General features: G+C 38.7%; 1 protein-coding gene across 12 annotated transcripts in view; it reads left to right on the top strand.

Moving 5' to 3' along the window:
- Positions 1-13,645, top strand: part of magi1b (membrane associated guanylate kinase, WW and PDZ domain containing 1b) — a 188,087-nt gene that overhangs the window by 151,672 nt on the left and 22,770 nt on the right. For 11 of the 12 annotated variants that reach the window (XM_088916189.1, XM_088916188.1, XM_088916184.1 and 8 more), the window contains 4 exons: positions 1,709-1,819; positions 3,631-3,816; positions 4,539-5,159; positions 12,883-12,914. In XM_088916189.1, coding sequence (XP_088772315.1) covers positions 1,709-1,819; positions 3,631-3,816; positions 4,539-5,159; positions 12,883-12,914 — 950 coding nt within the window. The remainder of the gene's footprint in view (positions 1-1,708; positions 1,820-3,630; positions 3,817-4,538; positions 5,160-12,882; positions 12,915-13,645) is intronic. The other variant, XM_088916183.1, reaches the window with a different exon arrangement.

Below are 13,645 nucleotides of genomic sequence, written 5' to 3'. Positions count from 1 at the left end.
GTTTCCTATGCCAGGCATGGCGTCATTTCTTTCTTTTTTCATATCACCGCATGTTTTTGCCATCAGGTTTAGTTAGCGTCTAACAGAAACTATTTACCACGTTGGGGGTTGTGCAGCAAGCTTTACCTTCTCTGCAGAGTGTTCCTTGTAAAACACTCGAAATTCAGAAGAATATATATATAATATCAGTGGTTGATAAGAAAAATACTCACCTCCCCATCCCCTGCCCCCGAGAGTTATAAGCTGTTGCTCATCTTGGTGAACAAACTTGAATAGTAACAGAAACCAGTTCAAGTTTTTGATTTAATGAATAATGATTTCTGACTGTCTAATTGCAGAATAAGATCTGGTATGTGTCTTTTTGAGAATTGCTAAAAACAATACATTTTTTTTAATCCTGAGGGGCTTCCAAGCAGCTCCTCTGGAGCACAAAATGCCTCCTACAGCAGGTAGATGGCCAGCTACATATTTCAGTTCAGGCTGCGCTATAAGGGAGTGTCCCCACTGTTGGTGTCCAGCTGGAGGAATGGGTGGGGAGGATCCCGGGTTAGCCGTGCTATGTCGCCCGCTGTTGCTGGCCAGAAGCCTGTGGTGCTGGAAATTGCCATTGGAATTCATGTCTGCCTTAAACTAAAGTTCAAATTTCAAATTAGTTCAAATGAGCAGAAAGTTTACCTACAAGTCTTAGAGAAATGCATCACAAACAATTTCACAAACCTCTTGATCTCCAAAAGCCTTCACAGCTCTAAACAATTTTAAAACAATCAAAATGCAATAAATAACTGAGCTAAAATATGTAACTAACATTTTTGTTTTCCTACTTACTACTTTACTACTTTCATATGAGATATGAGCTTGTTTCAATGAACTTCCATCCATTTTTGAAGCACCTTGTCCAATTTAGGGATATGGGGATGACAGAGCCTATCCCTGGAAGACACGAGTGTAAGCCAGGATACATCCTGAGTGGAATGCCAGTCCATCGCAGGGCACACACACCATAACAGGTTCATTTTCCACAGGAGCCATTTAACATGCAAGTGTTTTTTTGTACTGTGGGAGGGAGCCGGAGCACCCAGTGCCACACAGGACAACATACAAACTCCACACAGATAGCACCCCAGGTCCGGAATTGAACCCATAGCCAGAGCACGGAGAGCTGCTTTTAAGTGAACATAACTGTAACATTTGACTCAGTATTAGTCGCCAGGAGTAACTGTTCAAGCATTAAAGGCAAATCGTTTCCAATCATAAATGGAAGATGTACTTAATATTTTAAACATTATTTCATTGTGTTGCAACAATTTTTCATCTCATGGTACATATACTGTAAGAATTATGTACATGTTATGCATTCATATTCAATTGGTATTTTGTTACTTCTTAAAATTAATATTTTATTTTTTGACATTAACATAATTGTTTTGCCATGATAATCAAGCCAGCATAAGTTCTTGAAGTGTTCTTTCTACAAAATATAATGTGCAGAATTTGCGGTCTTCTGAAGGACTGACAGGTTTTTTTCTTTGGCATTTATATTTAGTGTGGACTGTTTTGTTCTGGCAGTCACATGATCTAGTTCAGCTTGCCAGTTATTAAGCAGTGCACAGTCTTCGAATGTGATCATTAACAAGTACTCCAGTAGCTCCAAGAGGCTCGGGGAAGCCTGTGAGTCTTTAAACGCAGGAATGTGGACCTTCTCTTTCAGAATGGATAGAGGAACATTCCTCTGCTGGTGCCCCTCTCGCCAGTTATTCCACAAACCACCAAGAAACCTACAGAGAACCTCCTCCACCCCTGCCTCCGCTAGGTGTGAAAAGTCAGTGCCTTTTTAATACTATATTCTGTACACCGTAGCTCCCCACGATCCTTTAAACACCTAGTTTTGCATTGTTTTTGTATTGTTTTCCATTTACACTTTACCCACCCGTCCGTATTTTAAAGTATTGGGTGACACACATCCGAAAAGTTGTGGAGAGATTCGCCGCATGAAAACCTTGTCTCTGTATTGTTTCCTTTATGGGTTTGGAGGTGGGTAAAAAAAGGCAAACAGGACCTTGTGGCCTTGTTCAGTGTTACATCTGTCAAATTTAAGAGCAAGACTGGTAATAGATCTATCTGGTCAGATGGACATGGATCACAAAATACAGTATAAAAGTTCAGCTTTTGTCAGTTACATAATGGCAGACCTCAGTCGTTTTGTTCCTGCTAAACGCCTCTGGCTTTGTCACCCAGGGGGAGTTTCTTGAGGAAATTCACAGTGCACTGTACTGCTGATGTTGCCTGGAAGGGCGTAAAGCCCTTGACCCCCTTGTCAAGCTCTTTGCTATGTCAGGCCACATATGATTTGAATGTACTCCAAGTGGGTCGTACTATAAATTATCCTGCACTACCATTAATTAGCATTATTTTTCTACTTTTTTGGTGTTTGTTACAACAGCATACATTACCTCCCTTCAAAATACGCTTAGCAGTCATTGCATATTCATTAGATGTAGCAAAACGTGCTCATAGCACTCTGACTACGGGATATTTTTTAACAATATTGAATTTATTTGAAACCCCATATTTAGACAACGTAGTGATTATTGTACACTGCATAAATATCTCTGAAAAGAATATGGTCAGAACATATTGTTCAACTACTGGTGAAAATAAATGTGCATGGAAATATATGAATGTCTTATGGTAAAGTGTACGACTCAAATGTTCTGTATGAAGGAGGCTTTTGGGATTAGAGATGGCCATCCTCAGTTTCCTGAGGGACTGATACATTCAGTGCCAGTGATGATGTGACTCTTGAACCACATGATGTGACTGATTTTTCTTTTCCTTTATTTTTTTTCTTTTCTTCGGTAACTTAATTATGCTGCCCTTATTACCATGTTCAGAAATATCTTTTTGTGACAATGAAGAAACCACAAGATAGAGTTTCAGTGAGAGATGGTGGTTCAGCCACAGAGAAAAATTAGCAGGCGCAGTTTAAAGAAAGAAAATAAGGGCACGACACGCAGTGTTACTTCCCCCGATCCCTCCCAACACATGCCATTATTGTACAAAGACACGCCCCTGACAAGCTGGAAGTGTCCCTGCACCTGGAAAGAGATGAAGAACTACAGGGGGCGCTGTGTGTATGAGACTGTGTGTTATGGTAACATGACCGACCCTGCTTGCTTGTGCGTGGGCTGTGCAGTCTCAGACAAAGTGTGAATTAAATCCCGGCCGAGGCTCTGAACAAACCTGCCATTCAAGCCAGACTAATTAGCCTGGCAGACCTATCCTGGTTTGGGCTCCTTATGTTTGACACCCCTGCTTTAGGGTCTAACTAAATGACACCTCCTGTTGAATTAATGTGAAATTATTGCAATTATGTTTTATCATCACAGGTGGATGGACAGTTCACTGCAGGTCATTTACAGAAATAGTAGTTAGTGTACATAACCTCCCAATCTTAGTTGTCCGTCAGACATGCATCTGCTAATAATTATCCTTAATAAACATAATTTATCTGCAGCTCTACTTGTCCTGTTTGTGTTGTCAGTAATTCATTGTTGTGAATGGGGGATGCCGTCAGCGGGATCAGGAGTCATGTAATGGTTGCTGATAAATGTGGCACATTATCCCTTCCAGGAGGAAAACCGTTCTTCACCAGAAATCCTGCGGAGCTGAAAGGACTGTTCATTCACACAAAGCTGAAAAAGAGCCGCCGAGGGTTTGGCTTCACTGTGGTGGGAGGGGATGAGCCCGACGAGTTTCTTCAGATTAAAAGTTTGGTTCTGGATGGGCCTGCTGCTCTTGATGGGAAAATGGAAACAGGTGGGTTCCTTTGGGTCTTTGCTTAAATATTTTGCGTTGTGGTTCTGAAGAACTTGCTTTTTTATTGCTAACTATAGGGTGTCCCATTTATACCCAACACATTTATTTGTATAATAGCCCAAAGGCTGTTACAGATTAAGTATACAAGCGACACTTGCTCTGCCAGAACCACATTCTGCTGAAAGATGACCGATTGACTTCTTAGGGCTTTGTCCTATTGCTGCAGTTTTTTTCTGTTCTAATCTTAGGTGCTTAGATGGACTATTTCCCATTTCATGAACCTTCTTAATGCAGGAGAGAATGGTATTACAGAATGGAAGATCTGTGTGGCGTAATTCCCGTCTATAAAATCTATGATAGCAACAGCACTGTCATGTTAAAAGTAGAGTTCAACTAGTTTTAGTTCGTGTTGGCACATCTGTCATCCAATTCTTTAAGAGCTTTTTTGTAAAAGACAAAAAATAAAATTTAGTCAAAGGTATAACTGTGCTTAAATCTAAAAGTATGAGATATTAATGGGACACCTTGTATAATTGTTGTCATCCTTTCTTATGATGCGATTGACAGAAGGGACAGATGTTCACATGTAACATTTTAAAATAGTTCAAATAGTTTAGACAGTATATCATTTTGACCATGACTTAAGTGAAGATCAGACTTGTTCGACCTCCTAAGTTGTTTGCAAATGCACATGGTAACTCTTGACTGTTTTCTGTTTGTAGGCGACGTGATTGTGAGTGTAAATGACACCTGTGTCCTGGGATACACTCACGCTCAGGTTGTGAAGATCTTCCAGTCCATCCCAATTGGTTCCATGGTGGACCTTGAACTATGCCGGGGTTATCCTCTGCCCTTTGACCCCGATGACCCCAACACCAGCTTGGTAACATCGGTGGCAATTTTGGACAAGGAGCCTATCATTGTCAATGGCCAAGAAAACTATGAGTCACCATCCAGCCATGGCAGCCAAACGGTCAACGTCAATGGAATGAAGGAACCGAGACCCTACAGCCCCTCCGCTGAGGTGGCTTCAAATAGTTCCCAAAGTTACCCGAATGATGTAGTTACTTTGGCATCTTCTATAGCAACTCAGCCCGAGCTAATTACAGTTCACATGGAGAAAGGAGACAAAGGCTTTGGTTTCACCATTGCAGACAGTCCGCAAGGCGGTGGCCAGAGGGTGAAGCAGATCGTTGACTATCCCAGGTGCCGAGGCCTGAAGGAAGGGGATATTATAGTGGAGGTGAACAAGATGAATGTCCAGAACCTGACTCATAATCAAGTGGTGGACATGTTGAGCAAGTGCCCGAAAGGAAGTGAGGTCACGATGCTGGTTCAGAGAGGTAGGTAACAGATTGCTTCCATTCCACTGCAGGACAGTGATTGACATACCTCCAAGCCAGAAAAATGATAACAGATTTTTTTTTTTCACAGGCAGGTCATGTTTGCAATCTCCACCCCCCCACCCCCCCCCCCTCCGCCCTGAACCATTATAATCTTGCTGTCCATCACCTCACAAATTTAACTTAACTGTAGCTTTGTGTCATTTATAGTAAAAGGCAAGTTAGAATTGAAATTGTCAGGTTGTGAGTTTAAAAGAATATTGAGTTGGTGTTATAGTTCTGTGCATCTGTCTGTGGAAATTCAGTTTCCTTTCCAGCAGTGAGTTGGGCTAGTCTTGCTTGTCAGGGAATGTCTGTTTAAGCAGTTGGAATGCAAAGAGAAGACATGCGTTCTGTTCTGTGTAGGTGTATGTGCATGTAAATGAATCAGTTGATAAATGTCAGTTTATGTTCCAAACAGAGCGGGTGAAAGTAGAGGATAGACATTTCACGATTATTTATGTATGTGGTTTTCTTTCTAATTAGCTGCTCATCTTAGGAATTATACTGAAAAACACAAAGCCATAATATGGAACTTCATTTACTTTTAAAGTTAGAAGGGAAAAAATGGAAGGAATTTACCTATATTGTTGTTTACTATTGAAATGAGCATAAATCTGGATTTGCACTGCAACAGTACGGTAGATGACACAATTATTTCACATGTTGTATCACGTGGGTTGGACATTAAATTGATCATTTGATTAATTTGCTGACATTTTATCAGCGCCATTACTAAAAGGATAAAATGGGAAATTTCAATTAGTTAATTACTGACAAACTGTTGGGTCAGGCCTTGTGCTTTTATTAATCAATCACATTGGACTCAGAAACATTAATGAGTCTATAAAATAGGAAGTGGAGTGCTCTCTCAATTGCTTTAGATCATAAATATAATTCAGTTATGGTGATCTACTTTCCCTTTCAGTCTTCTTTTGATTATGCCTTTATGTGTTGGGAAAAACAACAATAACAATAATTCCTTGCATTTATATACTGCTTTCATCCCAAAGGATCCTTAATTACTTTTATATAGAGACATAAAGGGGACCTACTTCATTTACCTCTGAAGTGCAGCATTCATCAAGATGACACTCCAGTAGGCGCAGTTCATGTAGTCAGGACCTTGGTTTGATGTCATGGCACCTTTTACAGCACAATGTATCTGGTCAGCATACCGGGGCATTGGTTTGGAAATTTTGGTCCAGAGGAAAGTATACCATCTACTGGTCCACCTTCTCCATTTTCAGTAGCTGACATATTTCCCTTGAGGTCTCCCATCACAGGACTGACAAGGTGCAGCCTTGCTTATCCTCTGAAATCTGAAGAGACCAGGCTACATGGTGGGCTGTCACTATTGCTACCTCAGTGGCTGTAGTGGATGAGATAAACTAATTGGATTATTTTCATTAGTAATGCATAGTAAGATGTAAGCATAACTATAAGCTACTATATTTGTCAATGGTTTTTCATGTATTGTATTTATGATTAGATGCTTGGTGCTATAACATGAACTTGGTTTGAAGAATTTTCTTCGTATGAGAAAAACACTTTCAAATGTTTTCAGCAATGTGTGCATTTTGGATTTTTAAGTTTGCTTTTAACTGCTGAAAATGCTAATTGTACTCTTTAATTTATACATTTTTCCAATAAACTCTGTGGTGAGAAACTCTAGTGAATAACATCTAGCTGTTTACAAAAGAGGCAACCCACAACAGTGCCATTCCTTCCATACTCGTCTAACAAAGTGGCTATTTCTTCCTTGGTTTTTAATTGCTGCTTTTGATTGTAGTATTGTTTTTCTTCATGCGAAGCCTTCACTAGTTCCAAACCCCCCAATTACAGCTTTTCTTTCTGAAGTTGTTATAAAGCCTAGAGAAAGCTCTAATTGGTTGAAGTCATGCTGTAGCTCACTGTACTTTTTCTGGTCTATCTGTGCTTCAGTCTCTAAGGACACACACTTCATTAAAACTGGTGTCATATGCAACACATCCTGCATGAAATATATTTCGTTATCCTGTACGTTCAGGAGTCTGCATGGCAGTGTTCAGTTGTCTTATTGTTCATAAGCTGTCTGGAAATAAGGCTATCTTAGTGCAATCTTTTAGAAGAATAATTCTGCAGTTTGTGGTGCTCGGTTTTTTAAGCAACCGAACTCTGCATTTCTCTTGAAATAATCCTTGTTCAGTATTTAATTTTTACAGTTTAAAAATGTGGAAAGATGAGGTGATTCTTTACATGCTGATAGTTCTTCCCTAATTTAGGAAGATGTCAAAAAACGTTTTGTTCACATATACTCATACATGTGTTTTTATTTATGCTATTCTTGTAAGATCTCCCATCGTCTTGATAATTTAACACTAAAGATCATGATTTAGGTTTAATTTCTTTGTTATAGATCATCCTAAATATTCAAAGCTGTTTGCCTGTAATTATCAGCATGGTAGCTAGCACAAAGTGTATTTTACACTAAGTACACCATCATTAGACTGCTGGTGATTTTAATGACTTAATTATTCTTGAATAGCGGTCATAACTTGTCAGTACAGGAGTCTGCAAAAAGTAATTCATTTGAAAAACATGGAATTTCAATCAACTGCACAGTTTAGGACATCGGTAGAAGCGAAGAAAGCTGTGTCAGTAGTGGAATGGGAGAACACTTCTGTTCAATATGTTCCGTAAGAGGTATAAATGTGTACCTTCAGAGATGAGACATTAAACAAGGTCCCGGCCACATGGTAATTACCAATCCCACAGCACTTCTTTTAAATTTTATTATCACCAATTATTGTTTGGAATACCCACCCAATTTGGATGATCCAGTTGCCTTTTTATCACAACTCTGCTGACACTTACAAACCTTATGGCCAGACACAGGAGAATAAGTGTGGACAGGCATGTCTGACCAGCTGACCTTCTGACCACTTGTCTTTTGATAAACACCTGCAAAGGTAGCTGAGAGAGGCCTGGCCAACTAGTCCTACCCTGTTTTTGAAGGCACTCAACTGAATTATGCACTGCTGCATGGGGACTCCCTAACACAGACAGCTAGTGGCATGACCCACATTCGAACCTGTAATCATAGAGTTTATCGTGCATGTGGGTTAGAGCTTTTACCAGTTTAGTCATTCGGGGTGCCTCCTTGGCTCTGTTTGAAGGAGTAGGTGTGTTAACACCAGTATCCTGGCTAATTTCCACTCCAGCCTTGCAAAATCTGGCCTCTCTAAGTTTCTCCATTGATTCAAGTGGTGAAGTAATTTCTCACTTCGCCATCTCATTTTTTTGTGTGGTGGGGCTTCTGGTGCAGAATGGCTGCCATGCTTCACTCAGGTGGGTACTGCTCTTCACAGCTCAATGGAGTTAGTCTCTTCCTGTATTTTATGTGCTTTCGGATGCAAGGAGTGATTAGCTCCATAACCATGCATTTCTTAATTATTTATTAGAATGGAGAGGCAGTTCTTACTTTGAGAAATCTGTTTCCTTTAGTAAATATAAATAGCAATGTCTGCCTTGGAAGAGTGTAGATATATATGTAATTGTGTTTCAGTAAATGCTATATCATAAAGTGCTGACTTCTATGTAATGCCCTTTTGTCATCAATCAATGCTGACTGAGCTGCAGCAGTGGAAAACCAAATGAGTATATTTAAAAGCAGACAAAGAGTTGGGATTATATAAAAAAACAAGAAGTGATGGTAGAAATCGCATTGAAGCACTAGAAATTTGTATTTAAGCCATTGTCATCTAATTGTCTTTACAAGTGACTCAGAATTAATCACCTATCCATTAGTCAGTCCTTTTTATTTTCATATGGAATGCAGTGCTGTCAGAACTGCTGATAAGAATATTAGATATTAGCTGCCAAACCAACGTTTTCAGACCTACTCTGTGCTTCATTGCAAAAGGAATTACATTTATTAGCAATTCCTGAAATGAACACTAGTATTTTTTCGTAATGTTGGAAGTGCTCAGCAGTTCTTTTTATCTATGGCAGAGTGGTGTTTATGGGAGATTTGTAAAAGGCTATTTTGTTTAGGGGAAAAGGCAGTTTGGATGCTTCCCTTTATTTAATAGACCTAGAGAAAGATAAATTGTAATAAAAAGCATAGTAGAATATTGCTGCTTTAATGTAAAGGTAGTATTCTGCTTTCTTTCTATTAAAATGGTAATAGAAATGCGGTTACATTCCTGCTTAATACAGGCATTCATATTAGGAGATGCTTATCAAGTAACCAAAGGAATAAGGATAAATACCACATAACAGTTTCAGAGGCTCAGTTTATTTTGCTAAGCTTTGTTTTTTTCTAAATGTATAATTTAGCAGCATATATTTAAAGTCAGAATAAGTGTTACAGCATATCACTAATTAAGTTACAAAATTTAATAAGCAGCGATATCATGAAATGCTAATGCAATCTACAAAGCAATATATATCATAGAGACTGAGACCATATGATACTATTTCTGTGTTTCTGTAAATTAATGATAATAATGGGTGTGTATTCTTAGACTTGAGTGCTCATGTGTGTGTGAGAAAATTTCATTATGAGCATCTCTGCTTCACACCTTGACACTCTGAAAGCTGGTAGTAAATCCTTGCGATCTACGCTCCCTTTGTTTCCATGACGATGCGCTGCAGTACTGCAGTGTGGTTCTTCAACCAGCACCAGGACTGCTGTTCAGAACAAAATACAGGAAAAATCTATTACAAAAAACCTCGATTTCATAAGCTTGGCGTATTTGTCCTTATTGGCAAGGAATATCATTAGGACAAATATAAATCCAAATTAACATAATAGTATTGCAAGTAAACCTAAACAAGCACTAATAACACTAATAAACCACAGTGGAGGCTGGAGTTCAATAATACTGTATATGCAGTGTCTCTCCAATTAATATGTTTTTTATTTCTCCCCTTTCAACCTTTTGGACTGTCTCCCAGGATGTGTTGCAGAAACTAGGCGGTTTCTTGAAGGCAACTTGAGTGTGTAGAAAGAGGGTTTTGTGTACTGTTGAGGATGAAAACCAGTTTTGAGTTTTTGTCTACAGTGTGACTGTCAACCGTGCTAGCATTTATTTCAGAATACTTCTGAAGACATCTTTCCAGGTGTACCTCTCTTGTGCTAAGAATCCTCTTAATCTTTGTGATTGGTGCATATTTCAGTGTAGTTAAACAAGATGCAATGGCTGCACTCAGTGGCTTCCTCACGCAAATTTATCAATCAATGAGGGAATACATTTATTAGAATTTTTTGGGGTGAAGTATTATAATGATATCAATAAAAAATGAGTTTTTGGACTCCTAAGGCAGTTAAACTTAAACATCTATCACAACTATTTTATTTAAAAAAACACTTTTCTGTTCTAATCTGTGTTACTGGAAAGTCTTGCATCCTGCCTGCCTGTTGATAGCATTTTATCTAACAGATGGTTCAGCCTGTCGGAGACTGTTTCTCACAGACCAGAACTAAGATGGGGGCTTTTATCTGCCAAATGTACATGATAATTTTACTGTTAATAGTTTTAATTTAGAGTCCGCTGGGTTCGACATATTTCAGATTCACCCAAGAAACCCCTCGCCATGGCAACTGGCAAGCCATTCACATATTGTCCTCGTGGGATTGAGACACTTTAAATATACCTTGTGCAGCTGCCTCTTACCTAATTTAGCTCTTTTTGATAAAAAGAGGATGACTTAAAGGCAGACATTCCAATTTCATTCATACTTCAGAAAACCTTGACTGAGCCTCTGTGTTGTCAATAATGACCAGACAATGACATTAAGGGAAATAAAATCCATTGTGAAGTATTGCTTTTGCAATTATTTTATTTTGGGGGGAACGTATGATGTGATCATCAAGAAAGATGCATCTGGTAAACCTTATTTTTTTAACTGAAAAGGTCATTTCATTGAAAATGAAGCAATATATTTGTAGGTCATTCTCTATTACAAGAGCATTAATTCATCTCTTTTCAGTGCAAACATACTGTCCACTCCTAATTTAATTTGGTGATCCTTGAACTGCAATCCTTAGTTATTAGTAAAGATGTAGTGTTCTGTTTGCATTAAGAATACAGCTGATATGTTCTTTGAAACTATTAAGGTATGCAATAGAAGTTTGCAGTACTGTCTTACAGCTATTCTGTGCTAGTTACTTTCATAAGTCACAATTATGTCTATCTATGCATTATTCAGTTTATTGTTTTTTAAAATTCTTATTTGTTTAGTTCTTACCACACTTCTGCCAAAGGACTGTCAAGCACTGTGGCCACAAAGCATAATATTTTATTTCTTTGTCTTTTCTATTCAGGCCCTTGATTTGAAACTGCTGAAATTAATTATAAATCATATAGAGAGAGCTGTACTGCAGCAAGGAGCTATTAAGTTTTAACATTTAATGACTTGTACTGTACCGGTTCTGAGGAAGAGTTACTGCAGATGGCGTTTCAGATTTTATTATTTGTACAGCAGATAATAGGTGTCCAAACTAGAACGCTTTGTGACAGTACTAGCATGAAGATCTCCACAGTCCTTAAAAATGCTAGTCAGTGTGTTTTATTGCAAGATCCAATTTTAGACATTTTTGTTTGTCTGTTGAAGGACTGTTTGATTATGTACGAAAAGCAATCCCAGAAGGGTGCCGTCTTTATCATTCAGAACAATATTACACCTGAGAAATTGGAACAGAAATCCCCCTTGTCTTCTTTTAATAAGTTCTCTTATTACACATCTCAGAGCTACGTTTAGCCGTCCTTGGAGGGTCTCCCTTCAAGGTAACCATTTTCACGAAGAAATACAAGAAAGATTAAACTAGTTCAGTAGCAGATAGTGAAGAAGTTTACAACGTTTTTGCCATCATTCAAAAGAAACTGTTTTTTGCACTATTCATGAATAAGGTGGCTTATTTTGGTAGCGTGCAGCTATTTTGCCTGCTGGAGGTTTTAAAGCATGCTGTTAAAGAGTGGTTCATGAATATTAGCCTTTCCTCTGATGTATTCAGTTTGTACTACTTTGAATATTTCATCAAGGTTCCTAAAGGTTTGCTATTTCTGCATGAGTGTATCATTTATTTAGGCCTTTTAAATCTGTTTTCCGATCGATCACAGGCAGAGTGGAGAGAGCATGTGTGAGCGAGTGAATGACAGGGAGAAAGAGAGAGAGAGAGAAAAGAAGAGCAAGGAAAGGCTAGCAAGGCCCTGTGAGGGGAGGAGGGGGAGGGCGAAGGAAAAAAAAAGCGAAAAAGTGAGAGAGAACAAAATCTGCTTCTCAATATGCAAGCCTTTCACAGCAGAGCGGATGGCTGAAAAGGCGTTTCGAAGATGGTTTCAGGGAAAATGACACTGGTCTTTAATTTTGCGTTAAGTCGTTTAGAGCCCTTGTTTGCTGGGTAAAATAGTTGAAATTCTGCCCAAGTATTCAATTTCCCTGCCTGCCGAGGTCTGTGAATTTCGCCACCCCTCCAGGGCTGCTGCAGCACGAGTCAGCATAGCTAATGCAGATACATCTCGCCCGACTCTTAATTCGATATGAACAGACCGATAACTCAGGCGCTGGCAAGAAGGCTGCTTCTGTTCCACAAAAGGCTACATTAGGAACCATCTGTCTTGGGAAATCTTTTCTTGTAGGGAAGGTAAAATATTTACACTCATAATTAATGGTTTTCTCTTCTGCTGCTGCTTTACAGGACTGGTGCCTACAAAGAAGAGTCCAAAGCTGGTGAGTAACAATGTGTACCATGTTAAGTTCCTCATCAGAGTGTTCTCTCCTTTTTATTAGGGTCTGTGTTGCAGATTTTCAAAGAAGTAGATCTTATTTTTAAAATGTGTTTTTTTTCTTCATTTTTATCCTTCTTTCTGAATCTAAGCAATTGTCTAATTAGGCATTTAATGATATCCGGCTGGTGAGCAGGATAGAGTGGCAGTTCACATTCCTACACAGGGCAGTTGTGTTTTAATTGCTTAGCTGGAGACTAAAACACAGGGCTTTTGAAGATCAACCCTAGGAAAAGTATCTATGAAACAGCTGTGTGATATTGCTGTTTAACAACATTGTGATATTGCTGTTTCTTCCCAATTAAAAGTGCAACAACATTTTTAAAAAGCTAAATGGAAAACCCTTTTTGTGGCAACCTGTACTGTTATATTATTATGTGTATAGGAATTTTAGTGTTTGTTGCTTGAAATAACAAAGAAGAGGATAGAAAAAAGGTTCATAGTAAATTTCAACTATGTATCAAGAATGCCTGGCAATACCATTTCTAAATGGTGTGATAAATTCTTACTTTTTGATATGAAGATATATTTTACTAGAATGTTTTAACTGTATTTAAAGATCTGAGAATTCCACAACAATGAAAATGCTTGTTGTGGTAGCGTACCAGTGTAGTGTAAAATGTTCCTTGACTAGCCAAGAATTACTTGTTTACAGACTGCCGCTGTTTCTCGCGG

The sequence above is a fragment of the Atractosteus spatula genome, chromosome 5 (assembly GCF_055471065.1).
Source record: "Atractosteus spatula isolate fAtrSpa1 chromosome 5, fAtrSpa1.hap1, whole genome shotgun sequence".
Taxonomy (NCBI): domain Eukaryota; kingdom Metazoa; phylum Chordata; class Actinopteri; order Semionotiformes; family Lepisosteidae; genus Atractosteus; species Atractosteus spatula.
Note: the sequence above shows the minus strand (reverse complement) of the source record. Positions and strands in the feature narration are given on the sequence as shown.